At 52.4% G+C, this 12,865-nt stretch overlaps 1 protein-coding gene across 1 annotated transcript; it reads right to left on the bottom strand.

Moving 5' to 3' along the window:
- ANAPC2 (anaphase promoting complex subunit 2) lies at positions 1-11,686 on the bottom strand. The gene is given in 17 exon segments (XM_076355792.1): positions 1-506; positions 1,284-1,519; positions 1,831-1,960; positions 3,671-3,874; positions 4,462-4,537; positions 5,292-5,433; positions 5,584-5,765; positions 5,849-5,966; positions 6,481-6,600; positions 6,748-6,922; positions 9,248-9,380; positions 9,901-10,523; positions 11,238-11,336; positions 11,338-11,385; positions 11,387-11,461; positions 11,464-11,508; positions 11,510-11,686. Coding segments are annotated over 17 exon segments (2,796 nt in total). The 3' UTR covers positions 1-293.
- Positions 11,687-12,865: the final 1,179 nt, after the last annotated feature.

The following is a 12,865-nucleotide window of genomic DNA, read 5'->3' as shown; positions in this document are numbered from 1 at the left end:
TGAAAAAGGAGACTGCTGTTTTTTATTAACCAGTGAAGTGGGCCCAGACACTCATGTATGGGAGGAAAAGCAATGTGGGGAGCAGGCCCAGTCTCAGAAGTTGTGGGGTGCACGGCCCAGGCTGCTGCTGAGCTGTCTCCATGTGGAAAAGGACAGCCTTTTGGGGAAGAGGGCACAGCAAACCCCCAGAGCAGAGAAACTACCCAGCAGGATGCAGAGAGGCGGGTGGCACTCGGGAGCTGAGCACAGGCACGGAGAAGTGACGCAGAGGGGAAAGCAGGGACGCTCGCAGCCTAGTTGCAGTTCTTGGGCAGGCGATAGACACCTCCGGAGTAGATGAGTTGCTGGTCCCGGACCTTTTTCTGGAGAAAACCCTGCAGCTCTTGTATATCGATTTCTGTAACCACTGGGCCTGTCATCACAAACATCTTCAGCATGCTGTGAATCCTCTCCAAGGACAGGCTCTCGAGGTTGGTCAGCATAGCCTGGATGTATGTCCAGAACAGCTGCAGAGGGGGACACGCAAGCAACAGTAAATCACACTGACATCTATACCATGAAGAAAAGGAGTGCTTTAGCATCCCATATCCCAAAAGCAGAGCAGGGCTGTGGCTGGCAGTCAGTTCTGCTCTCAGCCATGAGCATGTGGTCTTTAAACAGGAAATATCCAAGAACTGCATCGGGTGTTGGGACACACAGCCGGAACGCAGGATTTGACGTGCAGTACGTGCATGACCCTCAGTGGATAAACACCAGTATGGCAACTGCGTGTTGCACAGTGGCACAACACACACACAACATGACACACAGGTAGGAAAAACACTGGAATTGTCCAGGAACCACAACACAGAGAAGGCAAAGGTCCAGCTGTTAGGGCTGGGTAAGCCTTTTTGGCAGTTTAAGTACCAAAAAGCGCTGCTTGGGTGAATCCAAATAAGTCATGACTATTTTCAAATATGAAATCATGTCTCAGACTTTTTCTTTTTTTAAACTGAAAAAACACATTTAGATGCCCATGTGGTTGCCTGGCTCAGCAGCCGGGCGCCCTTCTGGAGGGAAGAAGATCACTCTTCTGTGATCCAGCACCTGCACCAGTGAGCATTAATCAAGAGATATCCGCTTCAAAAAACCCTCATGCTGGACTGAGCCACTTGCAGTGGAAAATGCAAATCCAAAGTGCAAATTGACTCCACCATCTTAATCAGATTCCCCAAAGCCAAAAGCACGGGATGTTTGCATCATCGTGCCGGCTTCGCAAGCAGCCAAGACACACGGACGGGTACCTGCAGCTCTTCCTCTTTCTGGTCAGCCTGCGACGCCATGGCAGAGTCCCCCTCCTCATCGCTGTCTATCAGAACGACCTTCTCCACCTGGTCCTTCTGCTCCTCCTCAATCACAGTGAAGGTGCCTTGGGGCTCTTCACGCAGGACACCCTGCTGCAGCCACAACGTCATCTTACGCTTCAGCGATGTCACGGGCACCTTGAGCACTTCACTCAGCTCCGTCAGTGTCCACGTGCCTGCAGAGACCACGGATATCACAGAAAAGCACCGGACACCTGCCCACCTCCGCTGCCAGGAGCAAGCAGCTGTGTGCAGCGACTGCCTGAAAGCAGACTGGGTGCTGAGCTGTGGCCCTGCTGGGTGCTGTCTCTGAGGAGAGCTGGAGACCCGGCTGACCCCTGTGGTAGATCCAAGCCCACGAACCAAGTCTTGGTCCTGCTGCCAGAGCTCTCAGAGCCTACAGCCACCCAAGCAACGTGTCCTTCCCACCCACCCATGGGAAGCACACAGACACGGGTGGTAACGCCAAGTCTGCCACGGCACTCACTCTTGGTCTGGAAGTGCAGGATGATGGCGGCATGCACAGGAGAGACAGACAGGGAGAGGGTACGATCTGCCAGCTCCACGTCCAAGCTCACCAGGCCCAGGTGGTACTTCCAGTTCAAGGTCCTCATGGCCTGGAAAAGGGAGAAGCAGCCACTCACAGCAGATCTTCTAACAGGAACCACTCAGTGCTGCAATTATTGCAAACACCCCTCTATCACCAGGGCCAGCTGCACTCCACACACCTCTGCCAGATGAATGCTGCTCCGCTCCTCATGAGTCACCCTGCACTGCCACCACCCAACCGTTCCCTACCCACTCGTGGGAAACATCCTCCTCAGCACAAGTTGTTGTCCAGCCCTTGCCCAAGACCAATGCCCCTCTCCTGCCTGAAAGCCAGACACTCAGCTCTCTGGTAGGGTAAGCACAGGTTGAGGAAACACTGGAAGACCAACTGGGCCACTCAGGACAAACTCCTACCGGAAAATAAATACTCATCTGGGGCAGGATTTCCTCAGAAGAGAAGCAATCTCTTCTGATACTGACGTGAAAAGAGGACTGCTTGCTTTGAACGCTAGGATGCTCGAGGAGGCTGCTTCCTCCTTGCATCCTCTCCTGCATCCTCTCCTAACTAATTTTTTGCAGGCACAGAAACCAGCTGGCATCCACATCTGGCACGTAGCTACAGCAGGAGAAGAGACAGGATCTAGCGCTATGAGCTTCCCAGCCTCATAGCATGTATCACCTGGTGTATAATAACAAGTTAAAGAAAGTTTTCTATAGGAAAACCAAGCCTGAAGTGGAGTCAGAGCACAAGTGGATAGGCAAAGAGGAACGTCTGCATGAGACACCAAATTGCGTTCCGGCTGGGTGCAAAGAACCATCTGCGCGTGCACACAGACACTACACTGGCATGACCTGGCTAGATCCAGATCATCCATGCTCCAGATGTGTGCTCTGCACTCCACCAGATAAGAAGTTGCAAGATGAGAAAGCCGAGACCACAGCTCTGGAAGTGACCTAGATCTCTCCTTGACTTCCAGAGAGATGCTCCTGCTTCCAACCCATTCTGTATGTGCAGAGCAAGATGCACCTCAGCCTTCTCTATCTAACTGCCATGATCAAGTGCCTGGAGAACAGAAGAATACTGCACGGCTGCTTATATTTGCTCTGTATTCCTCTCTTCCACCTTTCCATGCTGTTCATAAAGGCACGGATTCAGCCTTTGTCTGAGCCACAGTCAAACTGACCAAAAATGCTTGCACCTAAACTGTCATGGAGTTCAGGGACCCTCCAGAAATGAATGAAACAACCCAGGAGAGACCACAGACAGAAGAGGAAGCAACATTCACCTAACTCCAGACTAACAGTGAACCTTAAAATGAGATCATGTTAAAAGAGCTTCTTTTCAAGAGGACAAACAGGGGAGGAGAGTGCCAGAGTACTGAAGAAGAGAGGCCCAACAGACAGGATGTCACTCTTACTACTATAGAACTTAGGCCAACAAGCTTAGACCAGACTTAAGATGCCTAAGAACTTCCACCTCAGTATCCATTTAACTAACAAACACTGGCATATTTTAGATAACTCTCTTCCCTAACTGCCATCACTATGACGACCCAGGCACCCCATGAAGAGATAAAGCCGCCTTTTGGCAATAGCTAAGCTAGCGCAGGTTCTAACCCCGATTCAAAGCTGAAGGACTTTGGGATTCCACCGTAACAGCGTGGGTGTACTAGCAGCTAAAATTTAAGGGCTGTTAAAGGGGACTTTGCAAAAACCATGCTATATAACAAAGTCTGAACACCATATACCTTTTTTAAGGAGGGTTAAGGTTGCCTCACCTTTAATTTCTCATACTTCTTGGAATAGGCTTCCATGGCTTCCTTGACCTGCTCTGGAAGCTCTAGCTTCTCCTCTTTCAGCGGCGGCCAGAACTCACTTGACAGGATAACGGCAACGAGGCTGAATGGTGGCCTCTCCTCCTCTGGGAGCTTTTCTTCCTCGTCACGAATGTTGGCATTAATGCGTCGCGAGTCAGCCATATCCTGGAAAAGGCAAAGGAAGCTAAGGCAACTCCTTCTCTTCCAAGTCAGTGCTAACCCTCAGTAAAGGAGAAGCTGAAACAAGGTGACTAGCGTTGTCTCCAAATGATGATGGGGACATTGGAAAGGACATGATCATGTGTGTCTACTAGAAAGTCTGCTACGTACTCAGAAACATTTGCGGGGAGGCTGAGGAAGGGCTTACAACTCAACACTAGCCTACACTGGAGTCCCTCCAGACCTGTGTTCTTCCCACAATGCTCCAAGTGAATTGAACTCCAGAGTCCCAACCCCAGAGGAGCTGGAAGAGCCCAGCGCTTCAATGCCAGAATACTGTACTGCAGGAAGGGCAGGAGAGACAACAGCACAAGAGCAACCATCCCCCAGAGTCAATAAACCAACCCACAGGGCTTAAAAAACAGACATGATTTTGAATGCACTTCTGCCTGTCACAAATCAGACCCCTCACTGGGATTTTGGGAACCCCGCTTTCCTAAAAGACCCTTTTTGGGTCACTCCTCAAGTCCCTCCCCTTCCCCAATGAGCTCAAACACCCAGGACTTGAATTAAAAAAAAAAAAAAAAAGTTACCTTTAACATGACTTCACAATAGTGCATCTGAGCTTCACCAAACCGCAGCTTCAGCAGCTCCACGTTGCGGATTTCCCTGATGAGAGAAACAACAAATCAGACACAGGTCCCTCAGACAGATGAGCCTGGCTTGGCCTCCACCCCTTGCAACACAGCCAAAAAAGGTAGTCCCTGGCACAAGGGTGCCCCTCCTAGGAAGCCTTGCAAGGCACATTATCTGAACAGGATGCCTTCTAGCATCTAAGTGAGAAACAGTCACTTCCTCTGTAGGCCAGCAGCTTTTGAAGACCTTCCATCCCTTTCATTTGGATGAGCACGGCACCTAGCCATCCCCCTCGACAACACGGTGCAACCTCAGCATTTGGCGAGCCACTTGCCCGAGACTGCCGATCCCAGACACGGCTCGCACTAGCTGCATTTCACAGAAAGGAAAACCACTGCAAATGTTGAACAGAGACATAGTTGGGTTGCAGCTGAGGTTTCCTGACGCTTCATCACTTTTTCTTACTTTGACACTTTCTGCTGACCCTAAGCAGCCTGTGCAGGTTGTGAAGGCCACCAGAACATGTGGGATGGAGCTAAGAGGGTGTCGGTGCCTCCAATTTCCTACGTGCTGCCCTATTAGTGCAAGCCAAGGGCAGGATTGAGCAGGAAGCAGCCTGAGAAGAGGTGAGCGCATGAAATTCTAGATGCAAACCCAAAGCTGCAGAGGAAATGGCCGAAGATATTCCTGGCTCCAGAAACAGCCGTTCATAGGACCAAGTCTGAAGCATACCTTTAGCAGGTGATTTCACCATGGAAAGCCCTGGGGTTGGGCACTTGGACCTCACCTCTCAGCACTGTAATTGAACTGATGTAGCAGCCGGTCAGCCAGAAGCGTGCGGTATTCATTGATAAACAGGTCCTTGCTGCCATAGATGCTCACCAGCAGGCTGATGATGTCCGAGGACCGACGCTTGGAACTTGATTTTCCTAGTGAAATCCAGCAGACCACAGTGCGACATTAACAGAGACCTGCCCCAGCCCAGCTCAGCTCTAGAGGAGCAGCAAATGAGCTGCTCAAGACTACGGCCCACCCGGGAAAACAGCAGGCTACCAGGACTTCGGGTCTTGGCATCTAACCTGGATCTGCATCAACCGGGTCAGGAACCCAGTCCCCTGGTTCCGAGATGTCATCATCACTCTCCTGACCGTTCTCCAGGGTCACTGGGTCAGCTTTCGAGAGCTCGTTTGCAAGATCACCGGAGCCCTCGGCATCCCCTGTGAGACCTGCCACAATCTGCCGCACCGTGTCTTCCCGAGTCCTGCCAACAGGCAAGAGAAACAGAGCAAGTGAAGGGAAGGGGGTGGAAAGGGGATGCGTAAGACAGCCCCGCAGGCCTCTTACCTCAGATACTTCCTGATGGGCTCACAGGCGACCTCCAGGATAACCATGGAGGGGTCAAGTTCCCGCAAGGCCTTGATGGCCGAGATATACAGAGTGATGATGTCAGATGTGTTGACTCCTACAGGAGAGGGGCAGAGGGAGTGCTCAGAGTCCCAGAGCACAGGCTAATGGCTTGGACGCCAGGAGCTTGCTCCAAGCCCTCTGTTCGATCTATGGAGTCGGAGGCGAAGGGCTTGCTGCCCTACTGCCCCAGCCAAAGGGAGAGATCGGACCCATATGTCTAAGAAACCAGTTCCAACTGCGAACACAGGCTCAGAGACTACTATAAACCGGCTGAGCCCAGATTTTGCGTTAGGAGCTCAGACCACGCACAGCAGAGAAGCCTTTACCCACCTGGACCAAAGCTAAACTTCTAGCTCAGCTCCTCACCATACTGCAAAAATGAGGCAAGAAGGGGCTGGGATATAATCAGCTACTGCTGCCCATGCCCACTCCAACACAGAGAGCACGCGATGTGCACAGCCTGGTTGCCTCTCACTCAAACATGAAATCAGATGATGGCTCCCAGTAGATCCCCACTCATGCCCAGGCTTCTTACAGTGTTAAGACATACACAGGGATGTAAAACCCACCAGGATGCAGAAGCCGCATTTCCAGAGCACTTTTCAGGGAGCTGAGCAGCTGCTGCCTCTGATTAGTCCTTTCCAGGCAGAACTTGAGGTCCTCCACAGCAGGCTTTGACTCTGGGAAATCTACAAACCAAGCAGTGATTTGAAACAGTGCCATGCTCCGTGGGAAGGCAAGAGGAGACAGCGTGGCAGATCAGGAGATGAAAACAGATCTACCATTCATCCAATCCAAGTCCAAGAATGAATGAACACTGAATGGGTCGCACCTACCTCGAATAATGCTGAAGAGCTCTTCAATGCGCATGCTGGCATAGATGCGGTAGAAGAACCTTTGGACGTGGCACCGCCAGCGCTTCAAGGTGCTGCTAGCTTCTGGAGAGGAGCGTGCCAAGGGACCATCTTGCAAAAAAACCCTGCTGAGCCAGCCAATCACTTTCTCAATCCACTGCACAAGGAGAGGGAGAGTACAGAGACGGTGAACACCACAGCCGGATGCACAACCACGTCCCACGCTTACCCCATCACCAGGCAGCTGCCACAGCAAGCAGAAATGAGCAGCTAGCCGAGGACAGCATTACCTCCAGCTGCTCTCCAAAGGCACCCTGGCCTGGGTTATAGCTGGGGAAAGCCTAGCTGAAAGAATATCTTTAACTAAAGATACAGGATATAGACTGTGCAGATGTGCATGAGGAGATAAGGGGTGACTGAGGACCGCGCATAGGCGCTGGGCTCCAAAAAGGATAGGGTATATTCAAAAACTTGCAGACTGTTCTATTCTTGCAGAATTCCATTCCATTCTATACTTGCAGAACTATTCTCTTTATGAGGATACGAGCAAATTGTCCATCACATCATCCGTGGCCCAAAATGTCTACGATTCCTGAAATCAGTGAAGAGCAAGCAAGCCATCCCGAGGACTCACAGACATACTCCTTACCAACCAAACTCAGGCACTTGAAACCAAGACCTCAAATACCAGCCTAGTCACTGAATAATAAAATAAAACCCTGAACAGAGAGCATCAGAGGGTTAATTTTTTTTATAGTCAAGATTTAGTTTTCTACAGAGAAACGTGTAATCATCAAATTTCAAATTTACTCAACTACAATATCCAGATATTCAAAAGAAATGCTTTTTTTAAATTTTATTTTTCCTTTAAGGTGGCAAATGTGTAGCACTTCCTGGGATAGTATTTGAGTATTAACAGCTAGTAAATATTAACCTTTCTCGACAACTGATTTGGACAGCCTGAAACAAAAATGCTAAGTCCAGATCTGGTTTGATTACGTTAATTTTTAATTATCTACTCGACTGAGGAAACACTGAAGGAATGCACAAGTTCTGCTAATTACAAGGCAGGACAAACCTGAGAACTACAGAACACCTGGGCATCGATCTGGGCAAAACTGTGGAAAAGCTGATAAAGAACTCTCCTAAAGAACAAAAGGAAAGGACTATAACTGATGCAAAGCAACTCAATTTTAAGGAATACAATTATTATCAAACCAACCCATTTTTCCCCATGGGTTTATCTTCTCTGGGTGCTCCTGCTATAGCCTGATTAGCGACTGACACTCCAGACTGCTGCTGATGTGTCTGGAAAGGGGGTTTGCTGTCAGCACTTGTACTTTTAGCAAGCTGTTTCCCAGACTTCTCCTATTTTACCTTTAGCTTGCCAGGCTTGTGCTTCTTCTCTTTTTTTTTTTTAATATCTTCCCAATTTGGATACCACTTCTACTTTTTTTTTTTTTTTTTAAAAAGTTGCCTCTTCCTAATTCTGACACGCTCCAATATTCTGCGGCCAAACACGCTGGCCTTTCTGAAGAGGTGGGAGCAAGGGGACCTTCTGCAACGTCTGACAAGCGGAATGCAGTTGCATTTTCTCTGGTGCCCTTAAAATGTCCTTAAACAATCTCCAGGTCATCCAAAAGCATTTCACACTAGGTCCACTAAAGAAAGCGTTGCACAGCAACTAAAGGAAAGTAAATATAAAATGACTGCCGATGTTTGCAGATGACAAAAACGGCCGGCATGGCAAAGAGCGAGGAAACTAGGGCAACCACAGAGAGCCGTCTGGTTTGCCTGGCAACCTGACTTCACGCACTGTTCGTCAACACAGGCAAAGGCAAGGTCATGCATTGAGGAACAAAATGTGCAGGGCAAGCCTGCAGCGCCAGGACTGTATCCTGGAAGAGCCATAACCCGGAGAAGAATTTTATTTTAAGGTCATACTGGGTAAACAGCCCAACACGAACTCGGTTTAAGGTAGCAGCAAAACAACTGGGTAGTTGCAAGGAAGGATTTTAATTCTGTATGTGGCCCACTGGTGAGATCAATACCAGAGTATCACCTCCCATCCTTGCTTCCTATTTTAAAGAGGTGCTGAAAAATTGGAAAGACGACAGAAAACAGCCACACAAATTCTAATTACGGGCCCACCTACGCAGAGGGAGGGTCCTCTGCAGGCTACGCGGCACTATGTGTTCTTGTAGTTTGTAAAACGGAACCACAGAAATTCTCTCATTACTACGGACATCACCAGGTGAAATATAATGGTCCATGAGGCACAGGTCGGAGCAAACCTTCCCCTCTAGCGTAAATCAAAATGGGGAGTTTTAACCACCTCTTCTGCCAGGGATGGTGGGAGTCATAGCCCTGGACCAGGTGTTTTCACGTGGAATCTGCTTTTAGCCTGAGCTGCTAAAGCAGTAACAGGAGCAGCTGCACGTCTCCAAAGGAAGGGCCCTTGCTGCCCGCACGCCTTCCTTACCTCTTGGAACTCATTCAGGAAGGAGTGCTCATATTCCCCCCTGCATCTTTGCTCCATCCTCTCCTCTATCATCCTGTGCAAGATGGTCGTGACAGCATCGGCGCTCACTCTCTCCAGCAAATTCAGCCGGCGGCTACAGACACAGACAATGATCTGATTCAGAGCGATGGAAGCAAAGGTACAAGCAAATGAAGAAAACCTAACTACCTGAAGGCACCTTCCTCCCTGTATGGTCCACAGATGCAGGCATAGCTCTTAGTTTAAATGCTCTGATAGCCGCATAGATGCACTACATATGTAACACGTGACACTACTTCTATCCCATCTTCCTTAGAAACATTATTTTCTAGCCATCAGAAACTTTTTCATTTAGAAAAGTTTGCTTCTCTGTGGACAGAAGGCCTTAGAGCACGAGGAAGATATTCTCAGACCCAGGGAGAGGAACTTTCTGTCTAAAGACCTGCTCTAGTTCAATCACCAGTTGGCAACCAGCTGCAGAAACCCTGTGTCAAGTTCTCTAACCAGTACCATGATACAGCCTGACCTCACCCATAACTCCTCCCGTTTCCAGATATCAAGAAAACTTGCTGCTGCTCCCCATCCGGACCATCTGCTTGTTCTGAGCGACAGCCACCACCCCGTAACCTACGTACAGAATGTCATTGAGCTGCTGAAACTGCTCCATGGCTTTGGGGCACCAGCACTGCTCTCTCTTGCTGCTGCAGCCTGCGCACAGCGAGCTCTCTCCTCCGCCCTCCTCCGTATCACTCTCCTGCTCGGTCTCACTCATGCTGCTCTCGCACTCGTTCATTCCATCTTCTCCCTTCTTCCACTGCCGCATGTATATCCTGAAAGTGCGGCTGTAGAACTGCTGGATCATCTCCTGGAAGGACTTGGTAGTGGAGAAGAAAAGGATAGCTTTGAACATGGTGTAGACCTTTTCTTGCAGCATCTGAGCGCCTGTCCCCAGGAGCAAGCCTGCCTTGGTCCACCTCTCCAGAAGTTCCAGGCTGTTCAGGTAGGGGTCCAGGCGGCACTTGAGAAGACAAAACGCGTCCAGAAGGAGCGAGGAGCACTGGGGCTCCTCAGCTGTGTTTTCATACTGGCTGATGCAGTTCCAGAACTCAGGAGCTATATTTGCCTGAAGGTCCGTCTGCAGCACCTCGATGAACCACTCCTCCACGACTGAGTGCAAGTCGTAACACCGCAGCACGTCCAGGGCTGCCCGTAGGTCGGCGTCCTTCAGCGGCCCCACAGCATTGGACCTCGGTGCTGCCTGAAAAGTGGAGGGGATACCAAGTTAAGCACGCATAAAGACTTCTCTAAGAGGATCTGTGGCAGAAGAGACCGCTCATCTCAAAGAGCGGGGACGAAATGCACGCGGACTCTGCTGTCAAACAGCACCAGGCGGATACCATTCCTCCGTGGAGACCTGCTGGGGTCTCAGCCCGCTGCTGGAAGCCAAGCGCCCACCTCCCAGGCCTAACACCCAAACCCGGTCCATTGCTGTCCCTGTTGGCAGCTGCTGCAGGACACTTGCGCTGGCGGGCGTGCCACGAGCCACCTTCGGGTCCCCCAAAAGCCAGGCTCTGGGGCAAAACCTTCCTTGGCCGATGTTAGCTCCCCCGGGGAGCGAGGAGGGAGCAGAGCCGCAGCACGGACGGGGAAAGCAGCGCCTCTCTGGCATGTGCGCTTTCCTGGCTGGTGTGATGGGGGAGGAAGAGGGGGACGGCTGGACCCCCACGGCCTTTCCCTGACAGCCCCCCGAGCAAATACAAGCCGCCGCACCGCCAGGGCCAAGGGGGGGTCGGGGCCTGCCCCGGGCCCACGGGGGCGGCCGGCTCCGACAGGGCCCAGAGTCCCGAGGGCGGCGGCGTGAGGTGAGGGGGGAGCGGCGCGTCCTCCCCCGGGCCCGGGCCCCTGCCCGCCCTCCCCGCGGGCCCCGCGTCGCCGCAGCCCCCCGCCTCCCGGCCCGGCCGCCCCCGCTCACCAGCCCCAGGGCGGCGGGCGGCACCAGGGCGGTGCTGAGCGTGTGCCAGGCGGCCGACAGCCCCGCGCCCGCCGGCGGCTCCATGCGGGCCGGGCCGCGCCGCGCCGCAGGAAGAGGCGGAGCGCGGCGGGACGTTGGGCAGGGCCGGGCCGGGGCGATGAGCGGGCCGGGGGCCGCGCTGCGGGGGTACAACGCGGAGCTGCGGGAGGGTGAGCGGGGCCGGGGCCGGCGGCGGGGCCGGGGCCGGGGCCGGGGCTGACGGGTCCGTGCCGCGCAGGGCTGGCGGAGCTGCGCGCCCGGCGGGAGGAGCTGAGCGGGCGGATCCGGGAGGAGGAGGCGGAGCGGAGCCGGCTGCAGGGCCGGATCTGGGCGCTGACCGAGCGGCTGGCCCGCACCAGCGAGAGCCTGGCGCGGCACCTGGCCGCCCGCGGCGAGCTCGACAGGACCATCGCCGAGACCGAGGCGGCCTACGGCAAGGTACCCCCCGCCCGGGGCTCCCCGCCCGGCCCCGGGTCGACGCGTTCTGCCGCTGCCCGGGGCCGGGCGGGACAGAGCTCCCGGCAGACGCAGTCCCCCTTAACGGGGAGGCTGGGGCTTGGGCTGGGGTTTGTTTTGGTGCTGTGCTGTCTGAGCTCGGGGAAGCGAAGCCCGGTGGTGCCGAAGGGCACAGGCATCCCCCCGCCTTCGGCTGCCCGAGGGACCGCGGGGTGCTGCCCAGCGAGGAGCCCGCACGGCTCCCACGGGCTCGGTGGGTAGCGAGTCCCGCAGAGCCCGTCTCAAGGGGAGAAGAAGTGGAGGTTAAGTTAAAGCAAATTGTCAAAATACATCAAAATTGCCCTTGGAACGGACCCCTAAAGAAAGACCATCTCACAAACCGTCATCTGCGGTGGGGGGGGAAGGAGGAAACCAGAGACAAGGCATTGACCCAGAAGACCATGAATTCATGCGGGTAAAAACAAACTGTGGTGGCAGAGCTGTTAGCTTACTAGACACTCCTTTTGCGCAACTTTCCATCCAATTTCTTCCATCTTTAATGGAATAACATCATTTAAAAAAGTAGAAATGTTGGACCAGTAAAGGGGTGGGAAGGAGGTGAACAGCACAAGGGCCCGTACTGTTATTTCAGGTACTGGGGGGGCTCAATCCCTTCACCTGTCCCGTATTTTTAAACTCTGCCAGGCAGGGACTGCTTCATCCTGCACATAGGATAGCAGCTGAATTCACTTTTGAATTACACATTGACCAGCTTTTTAAAAAAATAAAAGGATCTTTCCAGCTCACTTTCAGATAAGCAATGATCTTCCCTCTATTGGTAACCAAGAGCCGTTTCAGTTCAGGAGCACCCCTTCCCCTGTTAGCTGCTGCCTACGTTCTCCTTTTCCCATGCATTTTTTTTAACGTGGTCCCTACTCTGTGTCAGATCCTCTTCATCTCCCAAATTCAGTACTTTCCCGTGACAGTTATTTTTCAGATGCGGCTGGAGCTGTTTTCTCAGCCTACTTCAAGACCTGATGGTTTGGGGTGAAGGGGGGAACTTGCATAAAAATTTAACAGCTTAGAAATTGTGTTGTAAAGCTACATGAACAGACAGCACCTTTTAAAAGAAACCTTCCCTGAGATACAAGTCA

The sequence above is a fragment of the Aptenodytes patagonicus genome, chromosome 18, assembly GCF_965638725.1.
Source record: "Aptenodytes patagonicus chromosome 18, bAptPat1.pri.cur, whole genome shotgun sequence".
Lineage (NCBI taxonomy): Eukaryota > Metazoa > Chordata > Aves > Sphenisciformes > Spheniscidae > Aptenodytes > Aptenodytes patagonicus.
The sequence above is the reverse complement of the archived record's forward strand: the minus strand, read 5'-3'. Positions and strand labels throughout refer to the sequence as shown.